This window comes from Paramisgurnus dabryanus, chromosome 7 (genome assembly GCF_030506205.2).
Source record: "Paramisgurnus dabryanus chromosome 7, PD_genome_1.1, whole genome shotgun sequence".
Taxonomy (NCBI): Eukaryota; Metazoa; Chordata; class Actinopteri; order Cypriniformes; family Cobitidae; genus Paramisgurnus; species Paramisgurnus dabryanus.
Window position 1 is genome coordinate 6,188,572 of NC_133343.1, and position 25,188 is coordinate 6,213,759.

Consider the following 25,188-nt stretch of genomic DNA (forward strand, 5'->3'; position numbering starts at 1 on the left):
ACAGATCAAATAACTTTTATTAATTTGAAGTAAAAAAAAAAATCGGCTTTTTATATTTCTAATAAACGCATTTACACTTCAATATTCATAACATTTTTATTCATCTGTGAAGACTATCTAGTTGGACAAAACGTGTATCTATCATAAACGTTTGTTAAACACAGAGCTTATTTTTGCGATAATCAAAAAGCCTACGGGGAAAATTAATGGGCTTTCTGGCGAAGGAACCCACGTCCGCTAACTTCCGGGGTTAGCCTACAAAAATACGTCATCCCTGCGGCACTTTGACTGCTCATTAAAAGGCTTTTTATGTATTACATATGTAGTGTAATGTTATTAATTATCATGAACTTGGCAACTAGATAACATTATTACCTTGGACAAAAAAAGTTTAAAAAGTAAAAAAAAAACATTAACTAACATTGAAGAATTTTATTATCATATTAAAATGAATGGCTTCCATTATATTTTTGAAGACTTTAAACGTCAACATTGTGAAATATATAAACCTTGTTGCGATATCACAGTGTAAAACGACAAAATTACAATAAGAAAAATGAATTAATAGTAATTCAATTACACATGATGTAGACATTCAAAAGCATCATTTAGATCTTACTAAACTTCAAGCTAAATAAAAGCGTCATATATACAAACTACATTGCATAATACAAAAAAATTTGCTATAGCATGTAATACTTTTGGCATTAATTATGCAGAATGCATAGCAATATTTACATAAGTTTATCACTGAAGCCTGAACTACAAAGTGATCAGTGCACATAGATCAACATTTTTCCTTTTCAGCTCCTCAAGTTATTTTTCCAACAATCTTTTTCCCTTTACTCTACTGTTTTTGGCCCTTGATTGGACTTCTTGAGGATGGACAGCAGGCTCTCTGGCATGAAGTATGGTCTTTCTGCTGTGCCATCATTGCGCTCTAGATCCTCCACTGTTGGAATGACATTCATGAGGTAAAAATGCAATGAGATCATTAAAGAAGAGAGTTCAATTTATTAAAGCACTGTATAAGATCACATTAACAACATGCAAAGACCGGGAAAAGTGAAGAACAGAGGTAGAAAAGAGGCAACAGAGAGGCATAGCGACAAATATCAGGCATTAAAAATGTTGCGACTCTCAATACAATAAATAGTCACAGCAGACCAAAATATAACAGCAATACATTTCTTTCTTTGATTGTTTTTTAAGCCGGAACTGTTTTGGTGCCACTTGGTTTGTTTATTTTTTGTTCATCTCCATAATAAAATGATCACATTAGGCAATTATCACAATTTTCAAATACACTTACAAAATAGCGTTGTTTGGTCTTGGCTGGTATCACTGTAAACAGGGCGTCTCGTTTGTTGTTGCTGTAAACATAGCGATACTGCGAAATCTTTTTGCATTCTTCAATACGATTAAGACATTGATCAGTAACGATAATTAGGCACGAGTCGAGCACCTACACTTTAACATGTCCTTACGTTAAAACTTTCTACGTAAAACACAAATACAGTAACGTTCTACAAGTGCTATGTAGGCATATCTAATAAGGTCCACGTTATCAATTTTCTCACAATCGAACATAATTCTGCTTACTTTTTAAGATGAGTGTTGACTTTTTAATTAATTGATAGTCAAGACCAATTGTTTGAGTAAACGTTACGACTTTTAAATCGGAGTACACTAGTTCCCTAAGTACTGAAATCAAGGCTCCTTCACAACATCTATTCCTGAGGGGTGAGCAGAGTCTCACTCTCCTGAGGTCCGTTTTCCTGAGGCTTCGGTTCCTCCGGCTCTTGTAGGTTCTCCGGCTGTGTGGGTACCGGTTCCACCGGTTCCTCCTTGTCATCAGCGTCCACCTCTTGGGGTCCATTTTGGTGCGCAGTGATTTGAGGTGGTTCGGCCTCTTGCGTAGTAACTTCTTCAGGTTTCTCCTCCTCAGCTGCCGGTACCTGTGCAGGTTGCGTGTCCCGAGGAGGTTCTTCAACGTGGGTCTCCTGGTTTAGTGGGGTCTCCTCTTCATGTTCTTGCTTAAGCATGCCTTGTTGTTTGAGCTGAACCTCTCCGTTCTCCTGCAACGGGACTTCCTCTTCAGCTTGAACATGTACGACGGGAATCTCAGCGTGGTCCGCCTCATCTGCGCTCGGTTCGAGAGATAAAATCTTATGCAGCTCGGGGGACATGAAAAACGGTTTGTCGGAAGAACCGTCATTTCTTTCCAGGTCTTCGCCTTGAGTTTACGTATGTACGGGATTGTTTTTTGTTGTTGTTAGTGATTTCAAGTGCGTGCAGCAGAGTGCAGTGCAAGGACACATGATTGGTTGAAATCATGTCGAAATGAGAGAAAAAGAGAGAAAGAAGGAAAATAGTTAAGACATAAAGCAAGCCAAAAGCCTCTGTAAGGATTTAAAGTGCAGATCGCAACAGATATCATCCCATTCATTTTCTTTATAGAGAAATAATCGTTATTCGATTTGTCTAGAATGACATCAACCGATACCGATAAATACTAATAGTTTAGCTTTTTACTTCTTTTACTTTTTTACTTGCGACTGTGAACTGCTTTTAGTAGATTGTGATGGTTGTTATGGAAATCAGCTGTTGTGCCTGTGCTTTTTAATAAATAACACACCGATATTACTATTCCCATCTGCGCTACTTTGCCCTGTAATTTGGCCCTGATTTTAATAACGTGCCATTAATGCAATGCACAATTTCCATTTAACCCTTGGCCTAGCCATTGTTAGATAAAGCCTTAGACAGTAAATAATTATCAAACATCTAAAATTCTCTTTATTTGTCATTTTCTGAGAGGTGTACCATCCTAAATGCTTAACTAATTCAAAGGATCCTTGTCCATCCACATACGCCTCTGTGATTTTGGTTTCGATTTTAATACATGCAGGAATTTGAAAATAAAGTGCAGGACTTGCATGATGTTTAAATAGTTATTAAAAGCGACAAGACTCAAAAACGATCTTCCTGACTGACAAATCTGAAGCATGCACACAGGTGTGCAACCCCGATATATGCACACATAAGACAGAATTAAAGTTTTAAAAATATCTGTTTTGACAAGAAATCACACAGATTGATTTTGTCTTAAGTAAATGTTTGATTAACTCTTTCACCGCCAATGACGAGATTTTCCGTCTTTCTGCAATTCGCTATTATCCACCAGGTGGCGCACCACTTCCGCAACTTATACAACCCGGAAGTAGCGTCTCACGTGAAAGAGAACTCCGTGTATGTTTTAAAGATCGCTCTGCATCTGATCTCTATGAAAAGTCCTTCGCAAAAATTGAATTATCTCAGCTTTTTGCTCAAAATTGGGTGTTTTTGAAGAAACCTACACATGTTTGAGAGGTGATTACAAGAGAACTAATGAAGGTAGGTTGAAACTGTTTTTTTTTTTTAAAGCAGAGGGTCTGTTCTTTCATCTGATATATTGTTTGTTTATATATTTAAAGAAGAACATTTTCTGGAAGGCATTCAACTTTTGTGAAAATCATGAAAAAGCTGGCGCTGGCTGGCAACTTTTTTTTAAAAATGCTGGCGGGAAAAGAGTTAACTGCTGGGGAAAAATATCTGAGGTTTAACTTTATATTAGATCCCTGCATTACAGTAGATCTTAAAATTGTTTGTGTCTCAATGTCAACCAAACAATAAAAGAAAGAAAATGTTTAACATATATTAATATTGTTTTTTAATATTGATATTGTTTTTGTTCACGTCCGTGTTGATTAGAGTATTAAAATTTGAAAAATGTTAAATTAAGGTAAATATAGAACAAATAAAAATGTGCGATTAAAGATACAATGTGTAGAATCCTCCGCTAGAGGGCGCACGATCAAAACAATAACACTGACGTAGAGTAATGACGCTATGAAGCAGCCTGGAATGACGGGATTTGTTTTCTTAAACTGAATCACTGGTGGCCAACAATCAGACAGAAACGAGAAATCATGTTGATGGATGAGGTAAAGTAGTCAATTTTTATAAATATTGTTTTATTTCAATATGTAAGGTTTTATGTAATAACGAAATTGTTAGTCATAGATGTTATAGTATTAATCCAATTTGATGGTGTGTTAACAAAATTAAGTGTTCAGATCAACAAACTTTAAGGATTAGTCAATTTTCTTAAAAAAATCCAGATAATTTACTCACCACCATGTCATCCAAAATGTTGATGTATTTCTTTGTTCAGTCGAGAAGAAATAATGTTTTTTGAGCAAAACATTCCAGGATTTTTCTCATTTTAATGGACTTTAATGGACCCGCAACACTTAACCGTTTTAATGCAGTTTAAAATTGCAGGACTCTAAACGATCTCAAACAAGGCATAAGGGTCTTATCTAGCGAAACGATTGTCATTTTTGGCAAGAAAAATGACAATCGTGACGAGCCAGCGCGACCTCACGTAATTTTGTAATGACGTGGCAAAGGTCACGTGTTACATATATGAAACGCACATTTGCAGACCATTTTAAATAATAAACTGAGACAAAGACATGAATGAGTATCATTCCACATACAACAACGTCGGAACGGTCCTCTTTCTCCACACTTGTAAACACATTGGGGCGTAGTTTTACATTCGTCATCCGTGACCTCTTGATGTGATGACGTATTGCGTGTGGTCACGCTGGAGAAAGACGAGAAGCTGTGGTTGAAAAGTGCATATTTTGTATTTTTCTTGTAAAAAATGACAATCGTTTCGCTAGATAAGACCCTTATGCCTTGTTTGGGATCATTTAGAGTCCTTTGAAAATCCGCTGAAGCTGCAATTTTAAACTGCACTAAAACTGTTAGGTGTTGGGGTCCATTGAAGTCCATTAAAATGAGAAAAACCTGGAATGTTTTCCTCAAAAAACATTATTTCTTCTTGACTGAACAAAGAAAGACATCAACATTTTGGATGACATGGTGGTGAGTAAATTAACTGGATTTTTTTAAGAAAATTAATTTTTCCTTTAACATAAACAAGCGAATATAGCCCGACAGATCCATACTTCCGCATTTGTCCACGACACTGTTGTCATGTGGTTTCTATGTTAATAAAGGCGGTAACAAAGGGTAATGTGTATATTAACGTCATTGACAGGTGACTGAACTGCCCTGTGTCACTGTTTAGAATGGCAATTTCTTACGATTTACAAGTAGTTGAAAACATTAGAGATATTGTTAGAAATTAGCTGGACAAAATATATAACACTGGCCTAGTTGGTTTTTGGATATTTTACTGCAAATGTCTTACAAATTGTTACTTTAAGTTGCGATTAATCTCAATTTAACTCATGACAATCATGCGATTAATATAGATTAAAAAATCTATATTAAAATAAATATATTAAAATGTTTCAACAGAGAAGTAGTTAAGATAAGTTCATCTCTCAGTTCCACATTTTTCAATATTTCTTATCTCAAATTAACTAGTTAATTTGGTTAATGTCTTTTATTTGTTTTTTTTTAGAAATTATCTGAGAATTTTAGGAATCGAGAAAATGAGTGGGATTGCTTCTATAACAATGACCGCTAAAATCACTATTGCGGTGTATGGCATTAGAGGAAAGCACATGTTGAAAGACAGAAATAGGCCAGTTTGAGCCTCGGAAATATATCAGCTGTTGACACCAGTAAAAAATAAACATCTCTGAAAAACAGCAATAAAAATACTCGAAAAACACTTGTTACTCCTTGAAAACTTTGTTCTCTGCAGGCAAAAATAACTTATTTATCATGTGAAATAAATAGTTTTCTTCGCACTTACAGAAACAGAGGAAAAGTGTGTCCACACACATGGCGTAAACGCTGAAGAAGCCGTGTGCGATGAGATAGGAGCCAAACACCACAGTCTGCAAATGAGGGACACAGAATTAAAGGGCAACATATTACCCCTAGTTTTACAGGTTGCAATAAATGTCTCAGGTGTCTTTGAAGTTTCAGCTCAAAATACCCCACAGAACATTTATATATGCCCCTATGGGAGCAAAAAAGCCTTTAAATGCAAATGAGCTACAGCCCCTCACTTCCTTACCAGACTTTCAGTTAAAAATAGATCTGATTCATGTGAATACACTCTTGAGACAACAGTATCTTTAACTGCATTAGCACTACAATGTGCTAACAAAAAGCTTTTGGGTTAAGTTAATCAGTCAGTCATTAGCTGTGGGTGGGGCTTTAACAGTGTGACATCACATTAACAAGAGAATCAAAAATGCTTTGGTTTTATAGGGATTTAAAAAGAAGGGTGGAATTTTTTTATTGTAGCACACACTGCCAACACACATTTATGTCCAAATATTAATGTTGCACAATATTTGCCCATGGAAAATGTGGTGTTTCTGGACAATTTACATTTATGCATTATCCGAAGTGACCTACAGTGCATTCAAGCTATGCATTTTTTGTCAGTTTCTCTGTATGTATGTTCCCTGAAAATCAAACCAAAACCTGTTGCACTGCTCATGCAATGAGCTGTAGGAACACCAATTCACTTTACTCACCAATATAGGCACCCAGTAGTAGTTAAGAGACGGAGCTGCTTCCTCCACTAGCTTAATCTTGCCCGTAAAAAAGAAGAATGAACAAATTCCTAAAAATACAACAGAAAGTAAACGCAAGGGCAGAGTGTAGTCAGATCCATCAAAATAGCCTGTATTCATGTGACGTCTGTGTCAGTCTGTGAGGAAATCACTCACCCACAATTCCCACAATAAGAAGTTTGCCCAAAAATAAAAGGAAGTCGGTCACCTTGTCCAGAACTGCCACACTTTTGATGAAAAAAAAAAATGGCATGAAAAACTGAGATATGCAACACAACAGTCACTAAAAGGTTTAGATTCAGTCAGGACGTACCGTACAATATTTCTCATCAAGAGGAAGAACGCATCTTTGGCAGATGTGCAGAAATTTTTACCGTATATTGCCACCTGAAAAGACAGCACGATACGGTTGAAGCAGATCTGAGCATCAGCACTTTGAAACGAGGACTAATGATGGCATTAAATCTTACCATGATATAGGCATTTCTGTTCAGGAATTTGATGAACTTCTCCAGGCACCAGAAACAGCACTTTAAACAGCTAAGCAGGAATTTGGCGAACCTATTTTGGGCACCTGAGGGCAGTAAATGACACAATCAGATCTGAAAGCTTAAAATAAAATGAATGCATAATTCATGCTGCCTTCATGCTGTACTTCACTTTTCCCACACAATGGATTTTTTTGACTTTCAGTCACCATATAATATTGGCACAACAATGCTGTTAAGTTAGACTTCAGTCGACTTCAAGATGCATCTCATTTAAAATCTAAAGAAATACGTGGCTGACCTAAGAAAAGATATACTGTACATTTCTGCCATTTTATTCAGTATTCTTAAAGGGAGGGGAAGTTGTTTCATGCATTCTGACTTTTTAACACTGTGTAGCCTCTTATGGAACGGCTGAAATTCCACAATGGGGCGTATTTGTTCATCAGACGTTGTACAATAAACTTGACATCCGAATATATCATTATCGTGAATGAAAAGTGAGATTCGAACGAATGTCCGGTAGTGAACGATTTGTATAAAGTATTTATATTGTAATTCAGTCAGAAACGTCAAGATTGTGAGGCGAACAAATCTTTTTGAATTAAAAGGCTTGGATATTCCATTTCCTTGGACTTTTGGGAATTTATGAACAATTTGTTTTGGAAAATTTCACCAAAGCGTATAAAGGGAAGATTTTGAAGGTAAGTAAATATCCTAAATCGGCACCGCCCGATTCAACTAGATTACAGTTTTATGACTGCTATAAATCTTATTATGCTTTGTGCATGCAATTAAACTTGCATTTTGAAGTTTTATTTAATGTGCACTTCCGGTTTATGATACCTCCGACTCGGCGCGGCCCTGAGCCGCGCGTCCGGTGTGCGACCCCCTTAAGCTTTCAAATGATGTGCCGCATGACCGTATATTTTGAAGATTTAATGCTTCAAAGTTACAAGGACGTTTATGCAGCCTCACGTGCAAGGAAGGGGGTGTGCCGTGTACGGCACAGTGATCCTTATCAGGTTAAGAGTGTTAATTCCTCATGCTATACATAGGCAAAGTGTCATAAAAGCAGTTGGACATGTGACAAAGTGTTTCTGCCAAATGCACTTGGTCAGGGTTCGTACAAATTTCGGAAAGTTTTTTTTTTAACATGAGAGATTCTTACGTAACAATCTTGTTTATTTCTTTAATGGGAAATTTCGGTGCGAGAAGTCCTTAAATGGGCACTTTACCCGGAATAGAGCACGCACACACAAACCAAGACCTTACACGAAATCTTTTTCAGCTTTTCTGCATGAACATAGTGAATCATAAGTTATCCAGAGATAGTGGGATAATGTTTTGTGTGTGTAACTCGCTCCCCCGTGGTAAGCCTCCATTGGTTTTTTTTGGGGGGGGGATCGGTACAGCTGATCTGTCTTTTATAAATCTGATAAAACTAAACACTCTTTAGATATATGAAGGATGTAATACTACTCTATAGGTAGTCAGGATTAACGTGAGATTCGCAGTAACACTGTGTGTAATGTAACATTTGTGTTTTGAAGAAAATGTTTTTCCCAAAACCAAAATTCTGCCATCATTTATGAATCTTTTTTTTAATCTGAGCTGCTTTTTCCACAAAACAAAAGCATATGGTGAGCCATTTCATGTCAAAAACCACAGCTCATGCACTGTATTCAGTCTTTGATGTTTGTGATGTATGGAAAACAGCACTGTCAACATCCAGCAACGTCTTTTGTGTTCCCCAAGGACAGGAAATTACATGGTTTTCAATCAACACACTGAACAGTAAGAGTGATGTTTTACTCATTACGCAGACATTGTGAGAAAGTGAATTGTCGGAATAGTTGCTGAAGAAACATAGATAAGGAAAAACTCTGGAACCTTTCAGCTTCTGATCCAGATACTCCAGAATGACCCTGATGATCTGAACGATTGCGAGAATGAGCGAACCGAACGCCAGAGAACCAGTATGGTACCTGAAAGACAAGAGCATTTAATCTATTATAAGAAAAAATTGATCATAAACATCAATTTGTTAATATTGATTCACATTTTGGCATCAGTAATGAATCAGTAAGATTTGGCGTCATTGATGTCTGGACTACGAATACCCTTTGCTACGGGACTACGGATGAAAATTTGCCAATACTTGCTAAATCTGGCGCATTTAACATTTACCGTATATGTATTATTATTGTGCACTGTCCCTGATTAAAATAAAGAAATAAAAATATTAATAATCATATCTATTATATATACGATATTATTATTATATATATATATATATATATATATATATATATATATATGAAGAGTTTGGTTCCAAAACGCGATAAACGCCATTAAAAAAATTGAACCCACAAAAAATCAGTTTTGAATTTGGTCATTATTAAAAAGTAAATTCTTCATTTTACGCAAAATCCGATATTTTTTTCTCACTTTTTTCCCAAAACGCAATAAACACCAGTCCTCTTCTCTGCAGAATGCAATAAATCTGCTCAACAAATCACAGCGCACCATTCCACGCATTGTAAACAATAATGGCGGCGCTGTGAATTCACACAGAATCCTTGCCTTATCTACTATATACTTCATGATCAACAAACAAATAAAAACAAAATAATAATTGATAAACCTGTGGTGGTTTTCTGCTGCGGGGAAGAAACGAAAGCCATCAAAATCGAAAATATTTACGTGAGAGGCACTCGGGCGAAGAAAAAATGCCAGCTGTTGCTTGTTCTCCCGACAGCATCAAGCTTCTGTCATGCTAACACATTGACCCCAGCGGATTTAATTGAAAACTTTTCATTATTTTATTCAAAGTCAATGAAAATCGAGCAGGACCAAAACATTTTACAGCTGATCGCTGTCAATAAAGTTCAGTGACGACGTGCCAAGAATGACAGCAGTAATGACAGTGTTTTTAATATGACAAAGTGTTTTGATTAATGCCATTAATGTTTATTTTTTAATCAGTATATACCACTAGTCAACTAAATGAATATAACATGGCAAAGATGAATGCACATTTATATATTGATTCAATAGATTTAGAACATTTTGTAAAAAAACAATTTGTCATGGATTTATTACATTTTGCAGAAAAATAATCAGTTTTTATAATAAATCTTTAAAAATAAAATTATGAATTAGAATTTTAAATGTTACTATAACCTTAAGATGCTATGTGAAAGTTTGAAACAGAAAATTGTGTTTTTCATCTTGTCACTTTCTTGGAATAGAAAACACATTTTTACCCCATTTAGTCAAATTGGATTTATTGCGTTTTGGAACCAAACTCTTTATATAAATAAAAATGAATTTATTACAAGAATTAATCTATCATAAGAATAAATTCAAAGACAATAAAAAAAAGAGAAAGTCAAAGATAATACGTTATAGGAAAAACAGAGATTGCACACCTGAGGGCCCGTCCCAGAGAGCTGAACACAGGGAATGCTGGCATATCATCTGGTTTTTTAAAGGCCCAGTAATAGGAGGCAAACGCCCCGGCCAGGGTGACCTGACCCAGCGCCGTCACGAAGTTGACACACCAGAAGAAGAGGAATAAATTGTAGAACTGGAACAGAATCAGGTACTTGTGATATAGTGTCTCTCCTCCGTAAAAAGCGAACATACACTCGGCATCAGGACATTCAGCGGTGATGTTCGATGTGTTGAACGTCTGGAGAGAATACCGTAAATAAAGTTTATAAAGCTTTGCTCTGAAAAACATGCTAAATATAACAAATAGGACATCCACAGACTCATTAATTAGATCAGGCCAACAAACTGTAACAGAATCAGGCTAATATAAAAAAAATTATTAGTAACCTCAGGGTTGCAGGTATCTCTGAAATACGGACACGCTGTAGTATTGAAAACCTTATACACCGGTTCATTGGATGTTGACAAAAATCTACATAAAAGAGTTAAGGATATTATGTAGAAATAAAATTGACCTCTAACATTTATATTTCCCAATATTTTTACTTAAGTGTTTAAAAAACATTGTGTAGATCTCTTTAGGTAAATATATTATATCACATAATTGTGTCATGTAACATCAATAATGTGATATCCATTTCCTGTAGGATACACAGCTGTGATGGCCCAGTATGCGATGACCAGAGACAACAAGGCAAACGTCAGAAGAGGGTAGAACAGTGATGACATCACATGACCAATGGCTCTGAAAAACAGATGTGACTGTTAAGACCAAACCTATTGGATATAACAAGATTAAGCACTGCTATTACTATAAATAGAGGGGACAATGCAATGCTAAATGTGGCCGAAAGAACCAATAATCAATCGATAAGATTAACGATTCACATGACACGCTTGCCAACCTGCGTAGATGGGACTTTAGTCTTGCATGACTGAAATAACTGCCTGGAGGCTTTGCAAACATGGCAGTCTAGTGGCTTGACTTCCCTTAAAGGACTTTGTTCAGACTTGTACTGAGATGATTACTTCAAAACTCCAGTCCAATAATCCTTTGAAAGTGCTGCTGTTTGATGCAATGCTATCTATGATAAGTACTCAAGTAGGCAATGATAAAAGCACAGAATGTCCTGAAAAACAGGATGATGGACTGACCTGCTGGCCTCTTTGATGAGAGCGATAGCGATCAAAAGTCTTTTTCTGAGGAAGATGAGGAGCAGTATGATCACCACTTCCACGATACACAGGATGATCACTGTAACAAAAGTAAGGGTCACATTGGAATTATTTTTGTTTAAATTATAACACTTTACCATAAGGTTGGTTGTTAACATTAGTTAAAACACTAGTTGAACTAACATCATAGATATTAAATACATCAAGTCTGAGCACTGCTGTTACTATGAATAGGGGACAATACAATGTACAATTTGGCCGCTATGGTAACAAAAGTCCTGCCTTCAAGTTTAAAGAACCAATCATCAATCGATGAAGACTGATATTCTATACCTGTGCGTATGCACAGTCGCTGAAACAACCTTAAAAAATAAGTTCTTAGTCCAATTAAGCTTAAGAAACACAATTTATAGTACACTTGATGTTAGGTTTAATTGTTGGTCAGAAATGTGTTGCTTAATTGGGATTTTAGACCTGATTTTAAAGATATCTGTCTTTCCGCATTTAAGTAGATAGGTCTTACAAGACTGAAATAACTGCCCGAAGGCGTTGCTAACAGTGGCGGACGGTGACTTCATTTTTTCGAGGGCGCTCGATGCAAAGTTCATGTGTGGTTTGTCATTTCAAAATATGTGTTCTGCGCGCAGAGTGATCCTGTGTGGATCACGTGTCTTGCTGCAGATGCGTCTAAAGGGTTTATGATAAAAGAGACGCTCGCGTTTGCCAGATACTCGATAATCTTATGCGTAATCAGAGTTTATTGTTAAAGAAGTTTCTTGTGTGTATTTTGGGAACGCGAGCGTCTCTTTTATCATAAACACTTTTGACGTGTGTGCAGCAGCAGCAGGCACTTATTTTGACAAAACACGTGATGCACATGGTTCACATGACGCAACAAACACATATTTTGAAAACACAAGCAACACACATAACACTCCGAACACTTATTTTCAATTAGCGCCGCTTGTATGAGCAGTCACGAGCCGCCACTGGTTGCTAACATGGCCGCCTACTGGCTAGAGATGCGCGGTTGGCGGTTACAGCCGCGGACTCCGCGGATAAACCGCGGATCGGGCGGATGACGTGACGAAAAATAATATTTTAATTAGATTCGGGCGGGTGGCGGATCGACTGCTTGTTAGCTGTGTCCTTCTAAGCATGCAACCTTAAAAGGTGAGCACTCTGTCTTTCAGGGTGGCAGCCTCAGAAGTTCTCAAAGAGAACTGAAATGAGACGGTCTAGCCTTCTGAGGACCCATAATTTGCGTCACCTGTTGCACGCGCCCCCAGTAGCCCCCACCGCGCCTGTCAGCAGAAAACAGCGGAGACATTTCTGACTTATTAAAATAAATATGTAATCAAAAATATTAATTTATTTTAGAAAATATGACACATTGATGTAGATTAAACTGTTCAACAGTATATCAAATAATCAACCTTATGTTGCAAATATACGCAACATAAACAGAATAATATTAACACAAAACATAACTTATAATACTAAAACAGTGACAAGAAAAAGTTTTCTAATACACTTTTATTTAATAAAGGTTTTAATTGTTTGGGATAGCCTCGGCATGTTAAGAATCCATTCGTTCTATCATTAACAGCGCAGAGAAATGAGGACGGATTTTGACATAGCTCTTATCAACGCCTCAAAAAATGAGAATTAAAAACAAAGGAAATAGAAGGTCAGAAAAGGTTTGCCTGGAATAAGTTTTACAAAGTGGTAAATCAGGATGACACCAGTGCAGACTATGTAATTTGTGCGTTTAATTTAGGCATTACTGATTAATTTATTTATTTTTGTCCCGTGTGCGCCGATCGGAGACTGAGTTCACTGCTGATATTCTAGAGCTTTCTAGTCTCGCGGCTGTCATCACATCGCCCAGTCAGCGGATGGCGGGCGGGTGCGGTTTTGAAAACTGGTCAGAAACGTTGGTGCGGATGGATGGCGGACGGATGATGAGTTTTGTGATGCGGTTGCGGATGAAATAATAGCCCATCCGCGCATCTCTACTACTGGCATGACTTCCCTAAAGAGACTTTGCAAACAATTAATGATATCTGTGCAACATCTATTAATCTAATTTCATGTAATTTCAGCATTTATCCGTCCTGCCACAATTTCATGACTTGTTTTATTTTTGTAATGAAAATGACTGATTTTATGGTGGTAATTTCCAGAAATGTGCAGGGAAAAAAAAAGGATACCAACGCTTAGAAAATATTAAATTAATAATAATAAGTTCTCAAGTAATTAAATAATTAAGTAAACAGTCGGTGATAAAATAAGAACAGAGAAACAAACTGAAACTATTACAAATAAATACAACTTTAAGATACACAAACACTGTTTTTTTTCTTATTAACAGTGGTTTTAAAAACTGCATCGAATGATGATTTATAGAAAATGTTATTAAAATAGTTACCGTTTCAGCCGCATAAAAGTTGTTTGATATTTGTTAGAAAAACAATACATCAATTCTGATCGCCAACACTAAGAGAGCTGCGTCGCGACTTGCGTAATCTTGTTTTTTTAAGGTCGATCATTAAAACATTTGAAAACGACTGACCTGTAGTTATGCACAATTGCCACAAGTCCAAAACTATATTTTTTTACTAAACTGTGTTTACTTGTTATGTTTTTAATATGCTTGTATGTGAAGCACACATGTTTGCTAACGCTGAGATGAGATGATAGTGGACACATTCCTTTCTTTTGTGTCCCAAGTTTCCAAAAACTTATTATAAGGACTTCAAAGCAGTATATTGTAATGCATTATACTATTGCTTCACCCTTTTTTAGCATTTATGCGCACCACACAGGCTTCACACAGATGTTTCACGTATGTATCCTCATTAAAATAATGAATTATACTAGCTTACAATTAAAAACTTTAGAATTAAAGAAGAGATAATGTAGTGATATGTGCTTGGGAGATTGTGATTGATTGTTAATTGTGAGGCGCAGGGTTGCTGGTAGTGGCGTGCAGCGTGCTGAAGAGAGAGATTGTTTATGTGCGTTAGTAAAACAAAGCCAGAAATGTTCACCAATTTGTCTACTCTGTATCATGGCAGAATTTTATATAATTGTATAATTATATTGCGATGAAATAACAAATTATGCAGTGTCTGGTATGTGTTTGATAATGGTGAAATATTCTTTAACAAGAAGACACTCACTAAAGGCAAGCCAGGTCTGTTGAATCTGCAGGTATACGGAGAAATCTGTCTGTAAACCCAAATCTTTGATTGTGACATCAGAACCGGCCTGGCCTTTCAGACTTGCATACTGCATGTAACAATGAAAAATACCTGCAGAGAACCAGAAGAAAAAAGTCATGCATAAAACGATTACAAAGTGAATCACACGAAACCTGTTGAAAAAAATCAAAAGAGGAAAATAAGACAGATATTCTCCTTAAAGAAAATGTATCATTAAAGTGAATCCAACACAGAAATGACTTAGACTGCAATTCATCGACTGGCCGATAGAGGCAGGCTCCAAAGGGGACTCAATCCTATAGACCCCATTTGAAACTTTACAAAAAGTGTTTCCTGTCTATATAGCTCATTTTGCCCTTTATGACAAATGTGAGGGGGTGAATTTTTTGTTACCCATTCTTTTGAATAACAATAAGCCTTAAAGTTCTGCATAATTAAGGGTGTGGCAACATGAGTGACAGGTGGATTGCCGCTGCTGTCACTACCGTCAAGCTAGGCGGGCTTGGTTTCAGCAACCAGGCACTTCAGCTCCACCCACATTCTGCCTCTTTGCCAATTTTAGTTATCCTGGAGAGCCAAAATGGCGGCCGGCTCCGCCCACTTTGGTCTTCAATAATGCTCTTCAAAAACCTACGGGTGATGTCACAGACACTACGCCCATCTATTATACAGTCTATGACCCCAACACATACAAATCTCATGGACTCTTACCGTATCCAATCACAAGAATGACCAGGACGATCATAACCCACACCATGACTCCAGCAAGACAGCGCAAGAGGAAGATAAAGATCAGACTGACCAACATGGCGATCACCAATCCACTGCAATAATCCACACAATAACCAATATTTGACATTAGGAAAAATATCAGGACATAAATCACAAAAAATGCTATGTAAGCATGAAGACATATTGAGTACAGTCGGCTACATGAACCTAACATACGTACAGAAGTATCCAGTGCCAGGATTGAGTATAGTCCTCAAATATTCTCATGGCTACCGCCCGCGCCTCCACGACTACATTGGATTTCCTGTCAAAATGAATGAGAGTTATAAACAACACAATTCGGATTTTCTATGACTTTGAAGAATAATGCCATGATAAATATAACTTGTATTTAATTCTGTTGACATGATTTTGTACAATGATGCTCTTACAAACTGAAGTCAACAGGAAGTAGTGTGATAATCTCATACCAGCCTGATCTCACAATAAAATGTGACTATTTTGTGTGAATTTAATTGGTGTGTGAATCATACAAAAACATGATTTTAGGAATAAGCCCCACCTATAAGCCCAATGTCATTGCGGTGAAAGCTGCATTCAAATCTTAATTTTAAATACAAAGGAAAGTTATATTGTTTAAAAATTACGACAGACTTAAAGGGATACTTTGCCGTATGACAAGCAGATCTGGGGCACCATTGCCTTATATAGTGGAAAAAAAGAATACTATGGAAATGGATGGTGCCCAAGATCTGCTTGGTTACAAGCATTCTTCAAAATATTTTGTGTTCAGCAAAACAAAGAAATGTATACAGGTTTGGACGAGTAATGACAGTAATTTTTTTTTGGTTTAAATTTAAATACAATTAAACACAGTCCTAGTTCACTACACATTACTAACTTTGAGGCTTCGAGAAGATCTGTCACATTTCTATCGTGTCCTTCACCATCATCGAATGTGGTTTTATTGCCAATCACAACCACACCACCCTTCAATGTCTCGAGAGCAGGCAAACACCTTCGCGTGACTGAAAAAACAGTAAGAAAGAAATGACCATGGATCTGTTTTTACATATAAACAACTTACCGTAAATTAAATAAAAGTAGTTCAACCACTTAAGAGCTTTTCACAGTTTGCTTAACCCTGGGTTATCTTCATTCTAAACCCCGCTTTTAACCCTAGGTTAAGGATCGTTTCACACTTGTAATTTAGAAGCGTGGTTATTCCTAAAATTCACCCAGGGTTATGAAACCCTGCACAAAAGCTGGGTAACTGTGCGTTCACACCAGACGCGGAAGAGGTGGCAAAAACACGCTATTGGCGCGTAGTTGGACGCTTGAACATTTTGAGTTTACTCGTTATCTTGTTACCATTTGCTGTGTTCAGTCCAGCCTTGGTAGAGGCGTCAAGCGCGAGTGATTTCAATGTTAAGTCAATGTGAAGACATGTTGACGCGCGACTGGAGGTCTCATGGCACGAATGAGGCAATTAGCGCGGTAGACACGATTTCGCCTCATTGATTGTCTAATTCGCGCGAATTAAGCGGTGTCACGCGAGTTGAAAAATTTGAAAAAACGCATTGCGTCAACCAATCAGAAGCTTGCTCTAGAAGTGACGTGATTACAGGAAGTAAATGTCTCAATGACTAGAATTTCACACGTGGCTTTCACGTGCGTAAACTCAAAATGTTCAAGCGGCAAACTAGACGCGGTAGGCACGAATTTGATGCCTCAAATGTGGCTGGTGTGAACCCACAGTTTTATAAGGATGCTTCCGAGTTTTGGGGTTGGGTAAGTTGGGTGGCGGATAATAGCGGAAATACATATTTCTGTAAAAACTCATCATTGGTGGACAAAGAGTTAAAATCAGCTGAAGAAAGGTGTATAGGTTTGCTTGATAACTGAGGCGTCAAGCGCAAGTGATTTCAATGTTAAGTCATGTGAAGACATGTTGACGCGCGTCTGGAGGTCTCATGGCGCGAATGAGGCGATTAGCACGGTAGACGCGATTTCGCCTCATTGATCGTCTAATTCGCGCGAATTGAGCGGTGTCACGCGAGTTGAAAAATTTGAAAAAACGCATTGCGTCAACCAATCAGAAGCTTGCTCTAGAAGTGACGTGATTACAGGAAGCGAGCGGAGTGCCAGAAGCCCCTCCCATGAGGCGAATTTCCACGTGAATGTCTCGATGACTAGAATTTCACACGTGGCTTTCACGCGCGTAAACTCAAAATGTTCAAGCGGAAAACTAGACGCGGTAGACGCAAATTTGACGACTCAAACGCGGGCTGGTGTGAACACACAGTTTTATAAGGATGCTTCCGAGTTTTGAGGTTGGGTAAGTTGGGTGGCGGATAATAGCAGAAATACGGATTTCTGTAAAAACTCATCATTGGTGGAGAAAGAGTTCAAATCAGCTGAAGAAAGGTGTATAGGTTTGCTTGATAACTGAGGCGTCAAGCGCAAGTGATTTCAATGTTAAGTCATGTGAAGACATGTTGACGCGCGTCTGGAGGTCTCATGGCGCGAATGAGGCGATTAGCACGGTAGACGCGATTTCGCCTCATTGATCGTCTAATTCGCGCGAATTGAGCGGTGTCACGCGAGTTGAAACATTTGAAAAAACGCATTGCGTCAACCAATCAGAAGCTTGCTCTAGAAGTGACATGATTACAGGAAGCGAGCGGAGTGCCAGAAGCCCCTCCCATGAGGCGAATTTCCACGTGAATGTCTCGATGACTAGAATTTCACACGTGGCTTTCACGCGCGTAAACTCAAAATGTTCAAGCGGAAAACTAGACGCGGTAGACGCAAATTTGACGACTCAAACGCGGGCTGGTGTGAATACACAGTTTTATAAGGATGCTTCCGAGTTTTGAGGTTGGGTAAGTTGGGTGGCGGATAATAGCAGAAATACATATTTCTGTAAAAACTCATCATTGGTGGAGAAAGAGTTAAAATCAGCTGAAGAAAGGTGTATAGGTTTGCTTGATAACTGAGGCGTCAAGCGCAAGTGATTTCAATGTTAAGTCATGTGAAGACATGTTGACGCGCGTCTGGAGGTCTCATGGCGCGAATGAGGTGATTAGCACGGTAGACGCGATTTCACCTCATTGATCGTCTAATTCGCGCGAATTGAGCGGTGTCACGCGAGTTGAAAAATTTGAAAAAACGCATTGCGTCAACCAATCAGAAGCTTGCTCTAGAAGTGACATGATTACAGGAAGCGAGCGGAGTGCCAAAAGCCCCTCCCATGAGGCGAATTTCCACGTGAATGTCTCGATGACTAGAATTTCACACATGGCTTTCACGCGCGTAAACTCAAAATGTTCAAGCGGAAAACTAGACGCAGTAGACGCAAATTTGACGACTCAAACGCGGGCTGGTGTGAACACACAGTTTTATAAGGATGCTTCCGAGTTTTGAGGTTGGGTAAGTTGGGTGGCGGATAATAGCAGAAATACGGATTTCTGTAAAAAATCATCATTGGTGGAGAAAGAGTTAAAATCAGCTAAAGAAAGGTGTACAGGGTTGCTGAATAACTATAGGCAGGTGTGAAGGAGCAGCGTTGGAGACACCTGACCCAGGATTAAGGAATGCACAGTGTGAAACCTCAGATTATGAATACCCAGGGTTATCTCTTAACCTCTGGTTAAGTATGAACGGAGTGAAAAGCCCTTTTAAGTATTATACAACAGAAGTGATCATTAAGATTAAGTAGCTTACAAGCCTTGCTAGGTGTGATTATTGAAGGACACAAGCCTGCCTTCAGGATTTGAGGCGCTGTCTGGAAAAAAACAAGTTTCAATTTTACAATTAAAGATAAACGCTGTTGTCTAAAATGTGTTTCAACCAAGTTGTAATGACTGTTTTTGAATACCCTAAAGGGGGTCGCACACCGGACGCGCAGCTCAAGTCGAAAAACTCGGAGGTATCGTAAACCGGAAGTGCATATTAAATGGCGCAATCTTCCTCAGATAGCGTCTACTTCAAAATGCAAAATATACGTTAGCAGCCAATGTTAATCATTAATGATTTGGGACAAATATGATGTTATTTAATGTTAAACCAGCGTGCGTAATATCATAGAAAGCAATGTGTTCGATTTTTTTAGAACGGCGCTGCGCGTCCAGTGTGCGACCCCCTTAATACTTTAGAGCTTAAATGATTATTATAATTATTATATTATATTGAAAATTACAAGGTTTATAATAAGGGTCCATGAATCATAATGAACTAATACCTAAATTAATTCTTACTTCAATATGAACTAATGCTGAGTTAAAGGAACAGTATGTAGGATTGTGGCCAAAACTGGTATTGCAATCACAAAACTTGTGGCTAAAACTGGTACTGCAATCACACAACTGGTGGCCAATACACAAAATGACAACATAAACATCAGTTGAGGGCTGCAACTCCACTTTTTAAATGACAATATCCTGGCCATACCACTGTTTTAAATGTTATAAGTATTTGAAATGAAAATGATTTCTAAATGTCTAGTGACATATCAGGGCCATTTTATGATTAATTGATATACATTTCTTACATACTGTTCCTTTAAGGCATGTACTAATGATAAACTTATGAAGAGTCATCATTAACTACAACATGACTCATTTTTTGTAATTAATATATAAACTAACAAATAAATAAACATATAGGGGTGGTTTCCTGGACAAAGATTAGCTTAAACCAGGACTAGAACTTAGTTTAATTAGAAAATATAAGTAGTTTTAACAAACATGCCTTCTTAAAAACATTTGAGTCAAAACAAAGGGCACTGATGTATTTTAAGATATGTCATTGTAAGTTGTTTTCAGTTTGGAATATGCTGTATGTACATTTATTTTAGTCTAGGACTTGTCTAATCCCTGTCCGGGAAACCGCCCCGTAATGTTGTACTTTATGATGACTCTTCATTTGTTTATGATCAGTACATGCCCCATCTCAGCATTAGTTCATGCTGAAGTAAAAATAAATGTGTGTCTTAGTTCATTATGATTCATGGACCCTTTTTATAAAGTGTAACTAAAATGTCTATATTTGTATTTTCTTCCTGTCCACAACTTACCATGCTGGTGAAGTTTGTTCCTTCCTTACAGAACTTTTTGTAGTATTCTTTATCTTCATTATTATTTTTTCCTAAGGTCTTCACCAAAGTCATGAATTTAGTGGGACAGCTCTCCACGCAAACCTGTCAAAATAAACACGCTTTGCCATCAGCAGACAAACATTATAGTCGCATGGTTCTGTGAAAAGTCATTCACTAAAACAGTGCCAAACCTGTGTAGTAGGACACTGAAGCTCCAGCAGGACCAGAGGACTGGCACACTTCATAATGTTGAAGTAGAACAACAGGGGCTTCTTCCTGATAATTCACAAAACAGGCACGTCATAATATAAATGCAATTAAACGTCTGTGGTTACAAAGCTATAACTTGACTTACTCAAGAGGGGTGCCGGCCTGTCCACAAAACTGACCCCTACTGTCAGTTGGGTATATCACTTTTCGTGGGTCACCCTGAGACCAAGCTGCAGAATAATTTAAGATGTGTAAACCAAGTACACCAAGACAACTCACAAAATCAAAATACAAACTCTGCACATTTACGAGAACAAGTTACTCAAATCACATCAAAATGCACACATCTGCACACAGTGGCATTATAAAAATATGAAGGATGAAACTTACCCAAAATTCCGACCGCAAAGTATCCCAGCAAGGCCAAGATGAACAGGATACAACAAAGGATGTCTGTGCAGCTCCTGTTCACCAAAAAAAGCAGATTTAGCCTTAGATCACAAGTTTTGGCTTAGATGTTTATATGAAGTGTGATAATTTGGTCATAAATAAAGTTACAATAATGCTTTTTTTTATTATACGGCTTGTTGGAATGCTTGATTCTGACTGGCCAGCCACAACATTTGCAGGTTTGTTATTTCTAGATAACTACAATTTTAAACTAACAACACACGGTAACCCGGATGCTGCAAATCATTTTGACAGGTACAGTTTAATATAACACAAAAATTTTATATAAATGTGTCTCCTAATAACATATGTGACATTATATTTACAAATGATTAAACCAAAAAGCGTATTCTTTTATAAATCCGAAAGTAAACGCCTATTCCTCGCATAAGGTCTACATTAGTTAAAAATAAGCAAATAAAATATTTTAAATTAATATTTAATGTTCCTTACCTTACTTATGAGGTAAATAGCTGTGCAATAAGTGGGATAATGTACAGACGGCCGGTTGTTATCGCAAATAGGCCCCTTCAGTGTAATACAAAATCCTGATAAGGGCTCATTAAAAACCGTCTGCCCATACATTATCCCTTACATATGTACCATAAAATGTCGTAAGTGTCGTTTATAGAGAGGAAATACACTCTTAATAATGATGGGTTGGGTCACTAAGGAATGAACCCAGACAAATAATTTTATATTTGACCTAACAATGGGGTAAAACAACCCAGCATAGGTTAAATTAAAATCCAATTTTGGCCCAACACTGGGGTTAAAAATAACCCCAAATTTTTAGTGTACAATTTTTTTGTATTTTCCATGTAAATGTTGTCTTACCTGTTATAAATTGGGCCTTTAAATGTGGGGTCGAATTTCCTTGCCTCACCTGTAAAGACAGTACAGATTTTAAAGTATATTTTCTTCCAAAAGACAAAAGTTATTTGTGTACATTTTCAAAAACACACATTATGTTTTATTACTTTAGTTTGTGTGTGTGTGTATTTACATTTACTTTATTAATAAAGCAGATGCTTTTATCCAAATAATTTTATATTTTGTTTTTATAGCTAATGTGAATGTCTGTGTTGCAATATTCTGCCTACATCTTTAATGTGTCGCTTTCTTATTTAAGGTGAATGGATTACTGTGCATTACTGTTGGCAGGTCTGTTCCTGCAGCTCATACGGTAGAGCAAATGTATAGAATGAATGCATTGTAATTCGCTTTGGATAAATGTATCTGCCCAACACGTAAATGTATTTGCAAGGCACTGTTTTTATAAGGAGGTGGTCCCATCATGTAATTCAAGTGGCATATGACCACTAATGGATCCATTCTATTGAAGGATAAAAGGCTAACTTAGTTTAAAAAACAGCTAGCGTGTAATGTTGTATAGCCCTGGTTCTGCTTATTTTATAACAAAATTTGTCAGACTCAGCGAAAATGTGTTTTACTGTGCCTGAATTTACTGCAAGTCTGATCAATGTATTCATGTAAATAACAAGTTTTAATAAATAAATCATTCTGTGTAAAAAAAAACACAACACATCAATGCAAGTTGAACATCATAATCACATCTTCCGCTTTAATTCAGTGAACAAAAAACCTGTCAACTATTAATGTATTGCAAAGAGGCTGTTATAGAAAGATGGTTTAAGTTAAAGGTATAGTTCAGCGCAGAATGAAAATTAGCCCATATTTTACTCATCCTCAAAACCATCCTAGGAATATATGACTCAAGGAATATACAATTATCAATTAGTACTGATAGGGGGCAGGGTTTCTCTCTCAATACTGACAGATTTCAGGTGATCTCCTGGCTTTCTATGCAATGTTTCATTCATGTGTCTAATACTTATTCCCCGTGTCATTTCACTTTATTTATTATGACTCAACTTGTATACTTAAATGTTCTGATTTCTTTGTATGAATTCAATATTTGGCTTGATGGCTACATCTGGTAGAAATGTTGTGTCAATTGCCCACTTAGAAATCCCCTTACTGATAAAATGATGTGTCAAATACTTATTTTCCCCGCTGTATGTCTCTTTCAGCTTAACTCAAATAAAGTTATATTAAATAATATCAGATCTTTGCAGCTTTATAATGACATTGGATAGTGCCCCATTTTAATGCTCCAAAAAGTGCATCCATTCATCTAAAACTAATCCATACAGTTAATAAATGTCTTCTGAAGTGAAGCAATGGGTTTGTGTAAGGTTGGTTCAGAGGTCAGTCTTTAATCCGACATCTACTCTCTCATGAATAACTGTGCTGGCATTACCAAACATTAACAAAGATTAATAAATGATGAAAAACTATTACTTATTGTTACTTCATCTTAGCTAATGCATTTGCTAAAGATAACAAATACAACGTTATTGTAAGTGCTCCCAAGCAAACAAAATTTAGCTAGCTAGTGAATCGGTCAGCCTCCACCTAAGCTCCGCCCACAAAAATGTCACAATGTTTACTAACAGAAAAGGCTACATTTTAAGAATATTCTTTCTCCAAAACCTTTCAATTTGTCAGACAAACACACCCAATATATGTTAACATGACGTGTGATGGCTGGTGTTGCAAAATAAGCATTTTTAGATTGACGTCGTGGAAGATTCAACTGATGAGTGCAAACATTTGGAAAGTGTGAGTGTTGTCATCAGTTATGTGTGCAATGCCTCACTTACATTAAACACAGCCAAGAGTGGATTTGGCAAAGCTACGGTGTCTATTTAGGGAAGCAGGATGGGCAGGGGGAGGACATCCTTACTGTATGATTGATCCAATTTTTTTTCTCATATATTGCACAAATCGTATATGACCCAGGAACTTGTTAGCAAGACAAAAGCGCATACACCTTGTTCACAAGACAGATTTTTCTACATATCCAAGTTAAATCCGATCATATTTAGAACATGTGAATGGCAAAAAGCATTTTTACAAATCCAACTCAAGCTACATTCCTATGTGGTTCTAATTAAAATCACATTTCTGGAAATCTGTTTTAGTTCTGAACACTGATAGCATTTGGCATTATAGCTTTTTTACTTATTTCACGTTGTCACACTGTTAAAATGTGTGCAGGTATGAAGTTGTATTCATTGCTATAAAAACCAATAGCTATAACGGAAAACAAAAAAAGGGCTACAGCACACACAAAGTTGTGATACACAGTGTGGACAGTCAGTCATTCAAATTGAATATATAAAGTGACAGTTTGAACATAATAATAGATCCGATATTCTCAGATGGGTTTCGGGCCTCATTTATATGTGGAAATAAATAAAATATGAATCAGATACATGCATTTGTGTTTGCTACGTAAGCGGATAAATCGGATATTCATTGTTCCAGTAGAGTTATTCGAAGTTTCATATCTTACAGAAATAAAGCGGCATAATCTTGTATTTAAATATTCTATAATCATTTCGTTTGTGTCCCACTTAACGTTTTTTTTCAACGGAGTTTCAATTATTAATTAATTATAATTAATTATAATTCAAACGAGACATAAGGGTCCTCTCTAGTGAAACGATTGTCATTTTTGACAAGAAAAATAAAAAATTAGCACTTTTAAACCACAACTTCTCTTATATCTCCGGTCCTGTGATGCGCCAGCACAACCTTACGCAATACGTCATCACGTCAAGACAAGTGTGGATAAAGAGGACCGTTCAGACGTTGTTGTATGTGGAATGATACTAATTAATGTCTTTGTGTCAGTTTATTGTTTAAAATGGTCCGCAAATGTGCGTTTCATATATGTAACACGTGACCTTTCAACGTCACTACGC

At 37.1% G+C, this 25,188-nt stretch overlaps 1 protein-coding gene across 3 annotated transcripts in view; it reads right to left on the reverse strand.

The window, feature by feature from the left end:
- Window positions 1-417: 417 nt before the first annotated feature.
- The window catches only part of slc44a2 (solute carrier family 44 member 2 (CTL2 blood group)), a 30,974-nt gene continuing 6,203 nt past the window's right edge, over window positions 418-25,188 (reverse strand). For 2 of the 3 annotated variants that reach the window (XM_065293706.2, XM_065293707.2), the window contains exons 2-22: window positions 22,232-22,280; window positions 21,335-21,408; window positions 21,090-21,174; window positions 20,926-21,010; window positions 20,714-20,836; window positions 19,363-19,423; window positions 16,538-16,664; window positions 15,857-15,940; window positions 15,616-15,728; window positions 14,863-14,994; window positions 11,657-11,756; window positions 11,154-11,246; window positions 10,889-10,973; window positions 10,477-10,739; window positions 8,936-9,030; window positions 7,025-7,128; window positions 6,868-6,941; window positions 6,711-6,781; window positions 6,516-6,604; window positions 5,780-5,864; window positions 995-2,236 (exon numbers count right to left, since the gene is read on the reverse strand). In XM_065293706.2, coding sequence (XP_065149778.1) covers window positions 1,731-2,236; window positions 5,780-5,864; window positions 6,516-6,604; window positions 6,711-6,781; window positions 6,868-6,941; window positions 7,025-7,128; window positions 8,936-9,030; window positions 10,477-10,739; window positions 10,889-10,973; window positions 11,154-11,246; window positions 11,657-11,756; window positions 14,863-14,994; window positions 15,616-15,728; window positions 15,857-15,940; window positions 16,538-16,664; window positions 19,363-19,423; window positions 20,714-20,836; window positions 20,926-21,010; window positions 21,090-21,174; window positions 21,335-21,408; window positions 22,232-22,280 — 2,498 coding nt within the window. In that variant the 3' untranslated portion in view covers window positions 995-1,730. Of the gene's footprint in view, window positions 953-994; window positions 2,237-5,779; window positions 5,865-6,515; window positions 6,605-6,710; window positions 6,782-6,867; window positions 6,942-7,024; window positions 7,129-8,935; window positions 9,031-10,476; window positions 10,740-10,888; window positions 10,974-11,153; window positions 11,247-11,656; window positions 11,757-14,862; window positions 14,995-15,615; window positions 15,729-15,856; window positions 15,941-16,537; window positions 16,665-19,362; window positions 19,424-20,713; window positions 20,837-20,925; window positions 21,011-21,089; window positions 21,175-21,334; window positions 21,409-22,231; window positions 22,281-25,188 lie in introns of those variants that run through there. The other variant, XM_065293709.2, reaches the window with a different exon arrangement.